This window comes from Pempheris klunzingeri, chromosome 16 (assembly GCF_042242105.1).
Source record: "Pempheris klunzingeri isolate RE-2024b chromosome 16, fPemKlu1.hap1, whole genome shotgun sequence".
In the NCBI taxonomy this organism is placed as follows: Eukaryota; Metazoa; Chordata; class Actinopteri; order Acropomatiformes; family Pempheridae; genus Pempheris; species Pempheris klunzingeri.
The window spans coordinates 9290789-9306994 of NC_092027.1; the positions used below are offsets into that span (position 1 = coordinate 9290789).

At 39.6% G+C, this 16206-nt stretch overlaps 1 protein-coding gene across 1 annotated transcript; it reads right to left on the reverse strand.

The window, feature by feature from the left end:
- Positions 1 to 1993: 1993 nt before the first annotated feature.
- bcan (brevican) lies at positions 1994 to 13535 on the reverse strand. The gene is made up of 15 exons (XM_070846860.1): positions 13422 to 13535; positions 12752 to 12762; positions 12596 to 12675; positions 12059 to 12436; positions 11419 to 11593; positions 11140 to 11267; positions 10073 to 10366; positions 9042 to 9851; positions 7040 to 8461; positions 3979 to 4092; positions 3709 to 3867; positions 3532 to 3614; positions 2694 to 2838; positions 2396 to 2578; positions 1994 to 2115 (listed from the first exon to the last, which is right to left on the reverse strand). Exons 1-15 carry the CDS (start codon positions 13533 to 13535, stop codon positions 1994 to 1996), a joined length of 4218 nt encoding a protein of 1405 aa, XP_070702961.1.
- Positions 13536 to 16206: the final 2671 nt, after the last annotated feature.

Genomic DNA, 16206 nt, shown 5'->3' on the forward strand with positions numbered 1-16206 from the left:
ATCCCCTTTGATAATAATGTGACTGTGTTTAATAGCAAATCACCAGAATGAGAAACTCTAAATGCAGCCAGCAGTAAGCATTAAATGTGAAGTATCCAAATAAGAGGAGTAACAAATATTAACCCTCCTAGAATTATTGTTACTGATAAAGTGTTTTGCAGCGGGCCATCATGCAGTCACAGTTGTGTTTGTTTGTTTCAGCCTTTCAAGTGTGAATATGTGATCGCAGTGATCAAAATATTGTGTATAGGCTCAGCTGTGATATCAAACACTTCACTGTTCCCTGACATTTTGCCATTCTGCTGTTTCCTCAAGTTCCCACAATTCATGGCGCAATGACGCCACCTGGTGGCAGAATATCTGTCCTCACTTTGAACATGTTAACTGCTGCTGTTAATTACATGCGGTGACAACCAGACCTCATTATACACCAAACTGCCTGTTTGTGGCATGAAATTAATGATTTGATAATCATTTTCTTCAGCAGCATCGACCTTTTTGCGACTCGAAGCAGTAAGTCTTGTGATGAGCTGCCTCAGTCACCTGCGGCAGGTAAGCTAGCTCACGTGAACACAATAATAACATAATATGTTCGCATTTGCACTTTGCTTCAGGTGCACGTGTTAACATTTGATAACTTTACACTTGATAAGTTTACCTGCTGCAAACACACACTCACAAACATGGACAAACTCACTCACATGCACTCTTCTCGTCCCTCCACAAATTTTCCAGCGTGATGACGAAACCGTGACGCAGCATTTCCGTAGCTTACGCCAGGTGTTGGCACGCATGCGTACAATCATGTTGGTCACCTGACCATTGCGTTTTAGTTGATGTTGTTGTAGCCAATAAAATGATAATGCAGTTAGAACATTTTATATGAAATGACTCCTCCACGATTCATTTGAATGTCATTTTCTATATTATGGTGAGAATTAATCAGTTTATATTTACTTTTATTCATTTTTATCATTATTCTGTTTTCAGTGGAGTCTATTTTTGTTTATTTTTCAGTGAACAAAGAACAAACTTGCTGGTAGTCTATATTTGTTTGCTTATTTGTTTGTTTTTGAATGGGACAAGCAGTATTTTCCATTATATAGCAGGATAGCAAGGTCTTAATGCAAACAGCTTATTCTGTATATATGTATAAATATATATATGTGTGTGTGTGTGTGTGTGTGTGTGTGTGTGTGTGTATGTATCTCTCCTGAAACGCTGTGTGCACTGTAGAATTGCGACAGTGTTAAAAATGAAGCCCATACACGTAGCTAAGGGTAAAATAAGAGAAAGATTTATTCTTTGCTCTGTTCTACAAAACTTTATTACAACATAAAGCTGACGAACAAAACTGTGTCTGCTGGAAATAAAAGGTTTCTCTCGGAAAAATGCGGACTGCAATCAGAGGCGTGAAAACTAACATATGTACAGTAGGTACTGACTACTTGTTAGAACTGAGTTTGTGCTTTGGAGTTGTTAGATTCTTTGAAAAAGCAGGGTTTTGTCTCTATTTACTCCTACATCACACCGACAACAACAAAAATCTCTGTTGGATACAAGGTTTAAAGGCATTAGCACCATTTTATGAGAATAAACATAAAGAAAACAGTTCTTACTGTAATGTACATTTGGAGCTGACAAAGTAATTTAAAGTCCACACATTAACTCTATTTTTTTCTGGTGAAAAGGACTCACTCAAAGTAATCACTCTAACCTTTTTTACGCTCTGCTTCTCACAACATTAAACTCTAAAAATCTCATAAAGTCCAAATATTCTTAAGGACAAAATAGGAATGTTTAACTCCCTCAAAAGATGACAAAGTGTCCTGTCTGTGCTGAGAGGAGGCTTCAGTTTGTGTCTTTATGCGCCTGTGGTTCATTTTGTCCTGTTTGAGTGTTCATTGGTAAAAGCGTCTGATTCTTGTCACCTTGTCAAGTTACAGTTATAGCAGAATTTAACAGGAGAAGACGAGGAAAGCGTGGCCGACTTTTAAAACTTGATGTCCCAGTACTGCGGTGTCTCTTTAGTGGCTTCAAACTCGTCGTCAGTGGCTGCAAAGTTGCTGCTGGCGTCTGACGTCACGAGAGGGTGTTGGGTTGGACCTCCGGCCTCTGAAAGGTCATTCAAAAGCAATGTTAAAGATTTATTATCTATTTTCATTTTTGTCAACAAACCAAACAAAGGAAAAGAGAAAACTGCGTTTGCCTGTAGGTGGATTTAAATACCATTTTCCAGTTAAGCCATTCTGGATGTCTTTTGGCAGATAAAGTGCAACAGTGTCACACCTCATAACATACAAACCACTTCATATCTGACATAGACTACAGGGGGAACACTCTATACTTAGAGTTACATTTAGTGGAATTTCTTGATGATAATCTCATATCTTACCAGGGATGCACAGGATCTGGGGCCTCTCCCACCGGCCTTCAGGCAGACACCTGATCAGAGGATTTCGCTTCTGCTGGAAACCCTGAGCGCAGTGATAACGCACAGCTGTATTGGTCTCATATCTCTGCCGAACTTTTCCAAATATGGAGGCGTTTCGGACCTTAGGTGGTGGACCACAAGACGCTGTGGAAGAGTAAAGACAAGTTGGTAAGTACTGGGTGTAACAGCCAAAAACAACCACACGAGGGAGTTGAAACCATTAATAAGGAGCTCTAAATGTCTGATTCTTGTTACTCACAGGTGCCTTTCTTGCATGTGTATGCGAGGTGGTAGTTGCAGGGTACGTCACTCCAGCGTCCGTCATCATGCCACACCATCACTACACAGTCTTCACCAGACAGAAAATAGCTGTCTGGTTGGCCTCTGTACCAGTTCTCATACAGCTGTACACCAGGAGGGGACAGACAAAGGTGTGAAGTATTTGCATGTAGAAAATAATGCTCATAACATGGAGAAGTACGCTTATGTTAAATCTAACATAAACTAAAAATGCCATTAAATTATCATTTATCCTGGCTGCAGGTTTTTTTCAAAGCCTGTAAAAATGAAAAAATTCTGGTTTAAAACGTGAACTCACCAAGGGATGTATGAAAATTACATAAACCACACAAAATGTTGTAATAGAAGTGTAACATTTGAAGTATTTAAAATTTATTAAGAAAATATAGACTATAAAAATAGTCTGACATTTTAGGAAATACATGTTCATGTTAGCTTAGCTTAGCATAAAGACTGGAAACTGGGGGAAACAGTTAGCCTTGCTCCATCCACGGGTAACAAACAAACGCACCAGCACCTCTACAGCTCACTAAAGTTTACACAATATACCAGGTTTATTTAATCCATGCAAAAACCAATATAAAAAAGTACAAAAACTACCCAATAAGCTTATATCCTAAAATGTTTTCACTATTTCTTAAATGTTAGTGGACTAAATAAAAGCTCAAAAGAAATCACAGAAACGTTTTCAGTGGCTGACTGATACTTTTCATGAATAGTAAGCTGAACTTTAAAGTTCCCAATGAAGAACTGTGTGGTTTTGTTTTGATTGAACTCTGGTTTCTAATACTCCTCACCAGTGGGTTTCCATCAGACCAGCGGAAATCATCCTCAATGGTCTTATCATTCAAACCAGTCCACTGGTATTCTTTGTAGTTGCCTGGTGAGGACAATAATGCGTCATTTTCAGTCTTCAACAGTCTATAAACAAATAAAACACTCATGCAGGATAAACTAGGAGGGTCTGATCGTACTGTTGATGTAACTCTGTTCCTCAGGGGTCATGATGGACACCAGATGAGCTCCCAGCATGCGGCAGTGCTGCTCTGCGACCTCCCAGCTCAGACGCTGGCTGAAGTGTCTGTAGCAGAAACCGTGGAACTTGTCCCAGCCATGCTCACATTTCTCCACGTCTAAAAAACATCACAGAGGGGGACACAGGGCAACCGAGGAGTATTTGGATGTCTCACCAGGTTTTTATGCTGCAGATATAACTGTGTAAACTCCCTTTATTTAGAGCTCACCAGTCTGGCAGAAGTCTCCTCCGTACGTTGGCAGACAGAGACACTGGAGCTGCCCACCTGTGTCAGTGCAGGTGCCTCCATTGAGACAAGGCTCGTCCACACAGCCATCTGAAACACAACAAAGTTTTAAACCAATTTAGATTATTCTGCTGCTCAAACTACACGAGACGACACAGTATGTTATCATTCAAGTGTTGTCTTATTTGTTATTAAAAGTAAATTTTTTCTTGTATTTGTGGTAAAAGGAATTGATTTACTGCATGAAAACAATAAAGCTCCTGTTTACATGCACACACACATTTGCAAAGGTGGATGAAATATATTCAAATACAATAAAAACAGAAGATCACACATCTTCAGATAGAAGCACATGTTGAAGTGTCAGCATCCATGTGAGCCAACAGATGGCAGCAGAGGACAAACTTCAGTGTCACGTGAGGTCAAACTCCAGAGGTCCTCTTCTGTCTTCTTTGATGGATCTTTGACTTTCCACATCTATCTATCTATCTATCTATCTATCTATCTATCTATCTATCTATCTATCTATCTATCTATCTATCTATCTATCTATCTATCTATCCCTTCAACAGCATTTCCAAATGCAACAACATAGTTACAGTTCGATAACTGCTCCCTACCAAAACATACTGTCAGTACATTTTTCTCACTCTTGCATCGCTTCTTTCTTCCGTTTAAAAAGCTGATGCAGGACCATGCAGGAGAAAACAAAAACATAATTGCAGGAGGAGATTATAAAGTTATTTTGGGAGTTATTGTGGGAGAAATATGACAGAAAGCTTGATTAACTGTTAATGTAATGTATGTTCCATAAGATGTGCATTTATAAGATGGACTAAAGTTTTTGTGTTGACACATTTGAAAAATTGGGCCTTGTTACTCTGATTTTATGTTGTCAGACTCCTGTATGGATGATTACAGAGAAATATCTTAGATTCAAGTGTCCCTGTCATAAGGTTGCCTTGTTGTTTACAGTCCTGAAGAAAAAGAGGGGTTGGACTTTCAGTTTAATTTTCTAAATTTGTAAAAGAAGGCAAAATGGAGGCATATGTGTCCAAACTGAAATTAAACATTTTACAAGAGGATTTGGTTTATTTCCTTTGACACCCTATAAACAAGAGCTCTGCGGTGTCTGTCATTACGCTCACACTCACTTTGGGTCAGAGTGTGTGTATGGAAGGTAATAACTGCTTTACACAAGTCAAACGAGACTCGTGCACTCAAAGTTTGGCTGAAAAATGCACAAGAATACACAAGGTACAAAATGTGACCCATGTTGGCATCTCTACAGTAATCAAGGACTTCCTATTTTCTTATTTTTTCAAGTTTGCACAGCAACAAGGGCCATGTCGCCCTGTCTTTCCCTTTGTGCAGTTTTCCTCAAATTAAAGCTTAATGGAACAGCATCTGCATGCTCTGATTTGTGCAATATTCAAGTTTTCAATAAATGGATATTTCACAGACCGGAGAATGTATCACCACAAAAGACAAGATTGCTGGTAAAGTGTGGGTTGTACAATTGAAATAATTTGAATGTGTCTGTAAAGATGGATGGATGCATGCATGCAGCTGGTATTTTGCCCAATGATGTTTTAAATTGTCACTGTAATGTGATGCACAAGGAGTTTCCCTGTAATCAGTTGGACTATACAGTATAAATAAAATTGCCTTGCCTGTTTTCAGATTAGATTATTAGACTTAATACTGCTCCCACCCACCATGTTGAAATTGTTGCATTTACTGTGACAACAACTCAATTTAGAGTTGGTGTAACTCACATTTAGGCCAATTTTTTTAATTGAAGGAAAGCAAATCACAATAAAAGTACTCATGATAAAGCAAAATGATACTAAATCAAAATTATGAGACAGTTAGTCATAATTTTGAATTAGTAAAAAACTTTTACTACTTTTATCATGCTTAACTTTTCAATTTTTCTGTTAAGCTTTTCTTGGCAGAATTTGGCTTCTATACCATGCACAAGGGAACAAAAGTTTTCAGTAAACTAAAACATTTGACAAAGGAAACAAAATACTACATCTATGAAGTGATGGTGAGACGAGAAACAAACATAGATTAGTCAACTTTTATCATTCTTACACCTAAAAACACAACACTGTACAAATCATGGAAGATCACAATTAAACAATAGAACATGACTTGAGTATGAAACATTAATGGCCCATAAAGGACATTTAAAAACATATTGCTAAATGCTACAACTCATAACAAATTAACACAATATTTGTGCTTGTAAACATAATAATATACTGTGCTTCTGGTACAATTCTGTCTAAAATAGCAATAGAAGTCTAAAAATCTGAGGAAAGAGAAACACTTTTAACCCTTAAGGACCTGACAGCTATGGATAAAATATAAAACATTATTGTGCACTGGTCAGTGCTGTTGCATTCAACATTGCTGTTAAATTCCAGAGAAAGTTCAAGTCGTTTTATGAAGTTACTTCCAGATTACTGCAAAAGATACTTTGAGTTTTGAAAACTAGCAAGAAGAAAGTGGTGTTGAGGGTATAATTTGCACTTGTTTAGCACAGAGTTGTATTATTTGCAAATAAAATACACCGATCAGTACACTGAAAGGATTACCAGTCCTGTTACCGTCACGCTTGCTGAAAATTATTGTAGAAGAAGCACTGAAACACTCATCCATAAACATACCAGTACTTCACAGAAGTCAATCGTTGGATGAGAAAGAAAACATCATGCACAACACGACTGGACTGCTGACAAATGTCAAATGGAAGCTGTCCCAGTGTGAGTATCTCGAAGGTGAGGTGGGGTCACAAGGAGGGAAGTGAGGAGCGTTTTAAGGTGAAGCGGAAGGAGTCAGAAGGGTGAGTGGGCTTTCTGAGACAACAGGTGAAACAAACGTGGGAAGTCATTTGAAAAGGAAGGGGAGGTGTTTTACAGAAAATGGAGCAAAGGCAGGCTGGGGCAGAGGACAGACCAGGGATTTTAGTGCATCATTGCGTCGAGTAGCAAGAGGAGGACGGTTAGGCTGATGAGAGTGGCTTTAACATTACCTGAAGCTTTCCCTGTACCGCCTACAGCTGCCCTCTCATTGGGCAAGATAAGCAGGGTGGGTGGCTGGGTGAGACTAAACTCAACATCCACCAGACCTTGATCCACTGGTGGTATGAAGGCTGTCACCTTCTGGGGCTCAGCTGTCTTGTGGAAACCATTTGGAGGTGAGGTGGTCGGGCTCCAGGGGCGTTTGGACCAGCGTGTGGTGGTCGTGATGGTGGTGGTCTTTGTGGTGGCAGCAGTGGGTTTTGTACTGGAGGAGGAATCTGGAGCTGCTGTGGAGGTGATGGAGGGAGGTTTTCTGCTGTACTCTAAATCATTCAGAGACTCTTGGGGTCCTGTTGTAGTGGTCAGAAGAGCCCAGGTAGATGTTTGTGAATCAAGAGGAAAGATGGTAAAGTCCTCAAAGGTTGGGGCAACGTTAGATTCCTCTTCAAGATTTGGGGCAGTGTCAGCTCCTTCATCAGGGGTTGAGGCAACGTTAGATTCCTCTTCAAGATTTGGGGCAGCGTCAGCTCCTTCATCGGGGGTTGGGGCAAGGTTAGATTCTTCATCAGGGGTTGGGGCAGCGTTAGCTCCTTCATCCAGGGTTGGGGCAAGGTTAGCTTCTTCATCCGGGGTTGGGGCAAGGTTAGCTTCTTCATCCGGGGTTGGGGCAAGGTTAGCTTCTTCATCTGGGGTTGGGGCAAGGTTAACTTCTTCATCTGGGGTTGGGGCAAGGTTAACTTCTTCATCCGGGGTTGGGGCAAGGTTAACTTCAGCTTTCACTTCAGGAGTTGAGGAAACTTTAATTTCATCTTCAAGGGTTGGTGAAACTGTAACTTCCTCTTCAAGAGTTACATTACCTTTGTTTTCCTCGTCAGTGATTTGGCTAACTTTAACATCCTCTTCAATGGTTGGAGCAACTTTAATATCTTCTCCAAGGGTTGCAGTAACTGTACCAGGTTCATGTCCACTTGCCTCTTCGTACCCAGTGGTCGCAGTATCCAAGTACACTCTGATACCTGATGTTCGATCCCGTGCTGTAGTGGAATCATTTGGCAACTGAGAGGTGTTTGATCCCATTGGAGACTCAGTGATGGCTGGCCTTACTCCAGGAATGAGGATGTCTTCAGACTTTTTTGTGTGCAGTTGTTTTTCTTCACTCTCCACAATGACTGTATCTTCAATTTCTAAGCTTGTGCTTCCCTCCTGCCTAGAAATAGAGGACTCCCACAACTGTGGTGCTGTGGAGAGGATATCCATGTCCGCTTTGTCAGGATGGCGTGACCCAGATGAGAGGATTAGATTGGGAATTGCAGTCTGGAACTCGGCAGGAGCGATGCTGGCCGAAGCAGAAGTGGAAGGGTGAGTAGTGAAGCCAAAAGTGGATGGCGCTGATGTGGAGAGCAAGCTGACTGCTTCAACGTCAAGGTCACGATCTAGAAAAGAGCATAAAGCATTTTGGAAGCTGTAAATACATCTATTAAAGGAATACTTTGAGGGAAATATGCTCATTCTTGTTGAAATTTAGATGAAGTTTCATATTCGTTAATATGAAGCTACAGCCAGCAGTCAGTTAGCTTAGCTTAGCACAAAGACTAGAAACAGGGGGAAACAGCTAGCCTGGCTCTACCAAAAGGCAACAAACTCTGCCTTCCACACCTCTAAACTCACTAAAGCCCACTGATAAACACGTTATATCTGACGTTTCATCCATTCAAAAACCAACAGATTAAACAATGAGAGATAAAATGTTATTTTATGAGCTTTAGAAGTAATGGTAAGTAGATTTTGATTTGGCTAGCTGTTTCCCCCTATTTTTAGACTTTGTGCTAATAAAAGCTAACTGTCTGTTGGCTACAGCTTCATATTTACCAATTTTATAATCTTATAATTCAATCTTCTCATCTACCTCTTGACAAGAATGAGAATAAAATCCCAAAATGTCAAATGACTCCTCCAGGATATTCATGTTGGTGCTTTTGTAAGACTTCAAATTTAAATTTATATTGGACATACCTTGTGAAATATCTCCAGACCCATCCAGATGGGCCCAGAATGAGGTTTGCTCCTCGATGGTGGTTTTTGTAGTTTGCGCTGGTTGTGTAGCAAGTTCAACTTCTTCTTTCGAGGCTTGAGTTGGAAGCGACATCTGCACAGGATCCTCTACTGCTGCATCCTCAAGCTTCACCTGTACCATGGGGTCAGGGGTCATAAGGGTTACCTCCCAGAAACTCTCCTCTTCAGTATAATTTCTGTCTGTCTCGCTGTAATCGGTTTGTGATCTGTCAAAATTCATATTGGTCTCTTGTATTTCTTGGAAAATGATTAGCTCTATGTTCTCCTCAGGATTTGTGGTGCTTTCAGGCTCAGACTGGTGAGTGGTGGTGTTTAAACTGTCATAGGAATCTGTCTCATTGTAAACTCTGGGCAGTAATGATGCATTTTGAGGGGAATCATAAGTTTCTGTGGTGCTGATAGTGCTGTTCATCAGTGCTGTAGGATGCTGAGAGTCATATTTAATTTCTGAGGGGGACGACGTTTCATTAAATGCCTCTAGGAGGTCCAGTGAAGTTGTGGTGTTTAGGAACGACTCTGTCACGTCTGATGTAACTGCTGGGTGTGTGTCAACCAGGTTTTCCTCAGTGGTAGGGCTGGAGAAGGGAAAAGATTCAAGCACCCTTTGAGCTTTGAGCTCCACCTGCTCTGTGTGTTCGTTCAGCTGCAGCTCTTGATCTGCTTCCGTTAAAATAACAAGATCTTGTCCAATGTCCTCAGCCTCTGTGGCCAAGTAGTCCATGGGAGAGTCGGTATGAGTATTTCTATTTTCTGTAGAGGACAGATAAGTGATTATAAATCAGATTTACATTCAGATCAGACACATTGTAAATAACAAAATGATTGATTCCCATGTGTGTATAGTATTCATGGAAGTATCGTGGTTAATGTTGTTGTCCAAATTAGTGATAATTAACGGTTTGCATACATATCCAATGCATTTTTGACATATATGTGAATGCTGTTACATGTTGTTGCACAAAAAAACTCACCTTTGAAACAGTAAACATCATGATGGCTGGATGGCTCTGGGAAGCCAGTTTGGTTGCTGAAGCGGTAGAGAGTTTTGACGCCTGCCTGAGGCCCTCCACAGCGCTCTCTAGGGGTTATGATAGGGTAGCGCACACTGCCATCGGACAGCCAACCAGGGCTGCAGCGGTCGAGACCTTCACTCCATGCCAGGTACAGCTGTGCTGTTGTAGCCAGCTCTGCTCCAGCTGCTCTGCAGTATGACTCCGCTTCATCAAATGACAACAGCTGTGGGATGGGATCGTGAAACACCTCCCCTACAAATACAAAATATTTCACATTTTTCATTATTTCATTTTACCACATGTACAATATGTAGTTGGATCATTCATTTTTTTGTGATTACATGCAAATATAGCCCAAGTGATTGACATTATTGGCCAATTTCAGAGTGTTGGCTAATAATACACAAGATGTGTCTGAGGTAATTAAAGGGACAGTTTGCTAATTTTCAACCAGCTTTGTATCATTACAATTCGGGTAGTATATAAAAATGAACAATGTTAAATGTTCCTCTGTGTTGCCTGCAGCCAGAGCTCCAGCTAATTGTCGGCCAGATGACATTTACCATCTCTAAGGCTGTAATTTGACTTGATAACTGACTTAATATAACGGCAATCATTTTATTGTTAAGCCAGTTATTCAAATGAAAAACAGTCCTAGAATCAGTAAATGTCCGTCAGCTAACTGGGTCTGGTGGACTACGAGCTGGATAATGAGTGAGGGGGAATCTGCCTGCAGGCAACACAGAGGAAAGTTTAACGTTGTTAATTGTGTAAACGACCCACAGTGTAATGAAATAAAGCCAGATGAAAATCACAGAGTGTCCCTTTAAGAAACAATATAACATAGATTGTTCACTAGAAGCCATTTCTTAAGTTTAAGTTTAAGTTTATTTTAATTGTAAAATGATCCATTGCACATCTTTCTCACACCTCTACTTCTAATAGCTGAATTGAAGGAGTCCTAATCAATAAATAAAAAATGGCCAATTTATTGTTATTTTAGTTTTCAGAATCATTATTCATACCGTCACTTTCTTCCACATAACAGTAAACATCAAAGAGATCATCTGGCTCCATCGTCCCATAGTTTCTCACTCCTGGTTGGCCATCCATGTCTCCATAACAGCCTTCACGGGGCAGTTGGATTGGGTACCTGGAAGGAAGGAGACAATCAGCATTTCTCTCTTAAATTAAAACCTAAAACTTTGAAAGCTTGATTTTAAATATAGATAGCAAAAGATAACAAACACGGTTGAATTTCAGGTTGAATTACAGCTTAAATTTAACGTTGGGTGATGGGATACCTGACAGATCGGTCTGCAAGCCAGCCTGCGTCACACTGCTCATAACCGTCATAATAAGCCGCCAGCAGCTGGTCAGCGGTGGCAATTTGTGCCCCGATGGCCTCACAAGCACTCTGGGCCTGATGGAAGGAAAACGCATAGCGGCCCAAAGCATCTCTGTAGTGGAACACAACACCTAAACACGCGAAGATGCACAGAATCACTCACACATAAGAACATATTCATGCCTTAAAACAACAGTATTCAACCAATAATATAAAACATAGACAAAAAAGAACAATTTAACCATGCTGAGATAGTAACATGCCAAGCTCTGCATATATATAATACCATAAAATCATGCATGACAAAACATTGTGTGTTTGTTTAGCTCCGTTATGTAAATGAAACAGCTCTTTATGATGCAAGAAAAAAATTTACTGAAATCTGACATAAAGGTAAATCTAATCTGAAAATATCTGCAACCAAAACACAAGAAAATGTGACAGAAAATAAATGAATAATGTGGTGTTTAGGATTACAGTCAAAGTAAGCAATAAAACCATTGTTACTGCACTACATGTTGCATCTTATTTCACCTTTACATTCATGTAAATCTTTCAAAAACGTCAGTGGCGATCCACATCTTTCAGTTTGTTACCTTTGACCTTGAGCTGTACGAGGTCGCTGGCGTCCTCCAGGCCCTGCTGCACCTCACAGCGGTAGTGACCCGAGTCACTGGAACGCAAATCTCCCAGCCACAGTGACAGATCGTCAGGGGAGGATGTATAGTTGAGCCAGGCGGCACGGTCCCGGTACGCTTCGTTGACCTTCACCCTTTGACCCCGCGCCACCAAGATCTGCGTCTCCACCCCACCGGACACCACGCTCCACTTGACACGAGGTGCAACCGGAGAGGAAGAGGAGGAGATGGGTGTGGAGGACAGAGACACCAAGCAGGGGATGGAGATGGAGCTGCCCAGCGGTGCGGAAATCGGACCTGAGTGGGGGATGTTCACCTGGAGCTGCTGACCATCATCTGCAGAGAAAAAACATATGGGAGAATAAAGAACAAAGAGCGGCTCCGTTAATTTCCTGAATCGTCATCTTACTTTTAAATACACCTTTGTATTCATTGCTTATAACTGACTGTGAGAGACTGCCGAAAGTAAGACACAATGGGAAAATGTTGACATACCAAACACAGATGGAGTTTGGGTGGGGAAGGCCAGAGTGAGACGGCAGACTGCAGTGAGAAGTGGAAGTATTTGGACATGTCTATGGAGATAAAGAGGAAACACAGTAAAAATTAAGATTAGATCAAATATGACATAGATAAAGATTAGTAGAGCACCTAAAGTAGCTCTGGGAAACAAACGACACAAAAATAACACAGATTATGTTTCCTTACCAATTTCCAATTTCACACATGTTTAACCTTTAATAGGCAGAGTGATTTCTGATACTGGAAGTCATGTATTTTGCCGGTTCAGCAAGTCAGGAGACATGCCCCACTGATCTCACTAAACTAATTTATCGTAATATTAAAGGTCACAACCTGCACATCTTTGTGTTACCTTCAGTAGAGCATCCACCTGCTGTGGTGTTATCTTTGCACCTACAGACAGACTCGAGGTTAGCCATTTATTATTTGCAATTGATATGGTTTGCTACTTTTATGTACATGTAACACTGTTTCAAGCTGAATTTTGCCACTACAAAAACATTAGATACATGATGTGAGGAGAAAAAAACAAAAAAAGCTTTATGTGGGCTTTTGTATGCAATAAAAATGTAGAAAAGGTTTAAAACAAAAAAAGCACAGATAATCTAGGTGAAGAGTGACACGAAAAAATAAAGCAACAAGTTAAATCAACAGAGATTAAAGCCTCCAAAATCAATATGAAGTTAAATCATCACCTCTCCTAAACATTTTCAATAAAAACTAAACATTATCACCATAATAAAGATTTACTGCAGCGCTGTTGTTGGACACCAGTCCGACGAGATACTAAAAAACGTACCTCAAAGCTCAGACTACGAAGTATAAAAGAGCAACTGCTCTGGTTTTCAAAGGAGAGCTGGGAGCTCAGGCTCCTGACCACAAGCCATTCATCACCTCCGGGAGCTAATGACATGGCGTCTCAGCCCAGCGGCATCCTGCCAGCTCTCCGTCACCAGTCTGGCCCTGTTATTAACCCAGCAGGCATGGCAGGACGCTCACAATGACCTCACACAACCTCCTGAGGCGGCCATGATGAAGCTGAAAATGTTCATTCATTATTAAAAAGCAGCGATGCAGCTCCAAATTACTTTTCAGGGTTGATTGAGTCAAAAGTGCCTTTAGAATTCAGAAAAGTGGCACAAGATTAATATTTATATAAAGGTGTTTCTTTTTTTCTCAGGTGGTTCAATCAGTTTCTGGTTCTTGCTTTGTAACACACTTTTTATTCATACTACATACAGTATTTAACTCTACCACTACCATTAATATAAAATGAAAATTCATTCATAAAATTTAATATTTTCAGATCATCCCAACTTTAGACAGAGATCTTGACTTATTGCACCTGAAACAATGACAGTACCGTGTTTTACATGTAAGTTCCCTCAAAAATGATGACGAAAAGTGGGTACATGAACTAATTCTTCATCCTCTTAATTTTCAAAGACAGATTTTAGTAAATAGAAAAATATTGGCAGCAATTTTCATAATAAATGAATCTTTTAAGTACATTTTAAACAAAAATTCACAGTTTCCAACTTTTCAAATGTGATTGTTTGCAGGTTTTCTTGAGTGTTTATGAATGTAGACTTAATATGTCTGATTTTTTGGCCTGGATGGAAAAAACAAGACATATGAAGACGTTAATTGTTTTGACATTGTGAGGGATAGTTTTTAATCCGTAGATAAATTGTCAATACAAATGCAACCATATAAGCTGTGGTGGAAGACGGATTAAGCAGTGGTGGAAAGTAACTAGTACTAGTACTGTACTAAACTGTACTGTACTGTACTAAAGTACAAATATGATTTACTTGTAGTTTACTTTAGTCTTTTATTTTCCAGTCACTTTCTACTTCTACTCCATTACATTTCAGGTGGAAATATTTCATGTTTTACTTCGCTACATTTATCTGACAACTTCAGTTAATTTACAAATTTAAATCTTAAACACACAAAACATACAAAGAGCTTCTAAAATGTGATGTTTTGTAATAAATTAAACTACCCAACAGTGTATACAAGTACATCTGAAACAATTTGTCAATTAATCAAGTAGTCGATTGACAGACAATTAACTGGCAACTATTTTTATGATCATTTAAGTCATTTTTCATGTAAAACGTTTCATGGTTTCAGCATCTCACGTGAAGATTTGCTGCTTTTCCTTTGAATTACTTTAATAATTTAACTGTATGATGGTTTGGACTGTTGTTTTAACAAAACAAGCAATGAAAAGATGTCACTTATTGTGATGGCATTTCTTACAATTTCTCACAAACAATCCATCGATCATTGGAGAAATATAATCAGCAGATTAATGAAAATAATCATTAATTGCAGTCTGATACAAAATACTTGAAAGTTAGCTCCACATCGAGCAACAACAGCAAAATCCAGCTTTTACATGATAATGGAATGTAATAATCTAATGATATAACATATAAAAGTATAAAAGTCAAAGGGGACATTTGTCTGCACCAAGTACTTTTACTTTTAATACTATTATATTATAATATAATATATATTAATAATAATATTAGTATTTCTAATTCTTCTAACTTCTTAATTCTAATCTGAAAAGTATTTTGTAGCTAAAGTATGGCTGTGAAATAAATACTCTGGAGTAGAATATTTCCTTCTGAAATGTAGTAGTAGACGTATAAAGCGGTATAGGATGATGCATTTTCAAGTACAGTACTTGAACACATTTATTTAGTTACTGTTACCACTGCCCACTGGGAAAAGGGGTTTTTAGGAGAGTCTTTACAAAGAAGTCCAGGATTGTTTGACTGTTGCTGATGCCACAGACACAACAAAACCTACAATGATCTCCTAAATCACTCTCTTGATGTACGAAGGGAGGAGAAATCCTGAGCTAAGCACAGAACAGGAACTGTGTATGTGTGTGTCTCATTCATTTTTGTCAAGATGAAGTTATAATAAACAAACATAAGATGGCAGCATGTGTCTCTCATACGCCATTCAGTCGTCTAAACAGACAGACATAGTATAGTACAAGTGCTCGAGGAGCTAAAGAATCGAATAAATAAATGTTACCAAGGTCAGAGCCACAGAAGTTTAACAAGCATTGATAAAGTTGACTTTATTTGGTGTGAGTCGGCACAAACATGGCTCACTAACTTGTGTCAAATTAAATGGCCTTCTTTGATGGCTGAATAATTGTTGTCTGTTTCCTCGCCAGCTGGGTGGACTCCACAGTGCTGGTATCACTATTAGTATTCTTGACAAGAAAACGTCTCACAGAAAGCGAGCAGTGGGCCAGGAGGACAGCTGCACACTGTGCTTTCACTTCATGCCGACTCCCTATACAAAAGGCCTCAGGGGAAAATTAAAGGACAGGGCACTGGCACACTTGCTTGCTTTTTCTCTTTCCTTTCTCTCGCTCCTTTCAAGGATGGAAAAGGAAGTTTTGAACCACTAAGAATCATTCTGTGGCAGGCTTTGTGCAGAGGGAACAGCCGCATTAAGACACTGTACACTGTGTCAAATGGTATAAATGACGCGAGAGCGTGCTTATGTATGACTTTGTGCATTCAGATTGATGACAGAGGAGAAAATCC

What these genes read in the sequence shown, in the direction of transcription:
- bcan (XM_070846860.1), bottom strand. Translation starts at nt 13,535, where the DNA reads ATGTCATTAGCTCCCGGAGGTGATGAATGGCTTGTGGTCAGGAGCCTG. An exon ending in GGAACAGAGTTACATCAACA is followed by an intron (nt 3,615 to 3,708) that starts GTACGATCAGAC and finishes TGTCCTCACCAG; the next exon opens with GCAACTACAAAGAATACCAG. An exon ending in GGTCTGATGGAAACCCACTG is followed by an intron (nt 2,839 to 3,531) that starts GTGAGGAGTATT and finishes CCTGGTGTACAG; the next exon opens with CTGTATGAGAACTGGTACAG.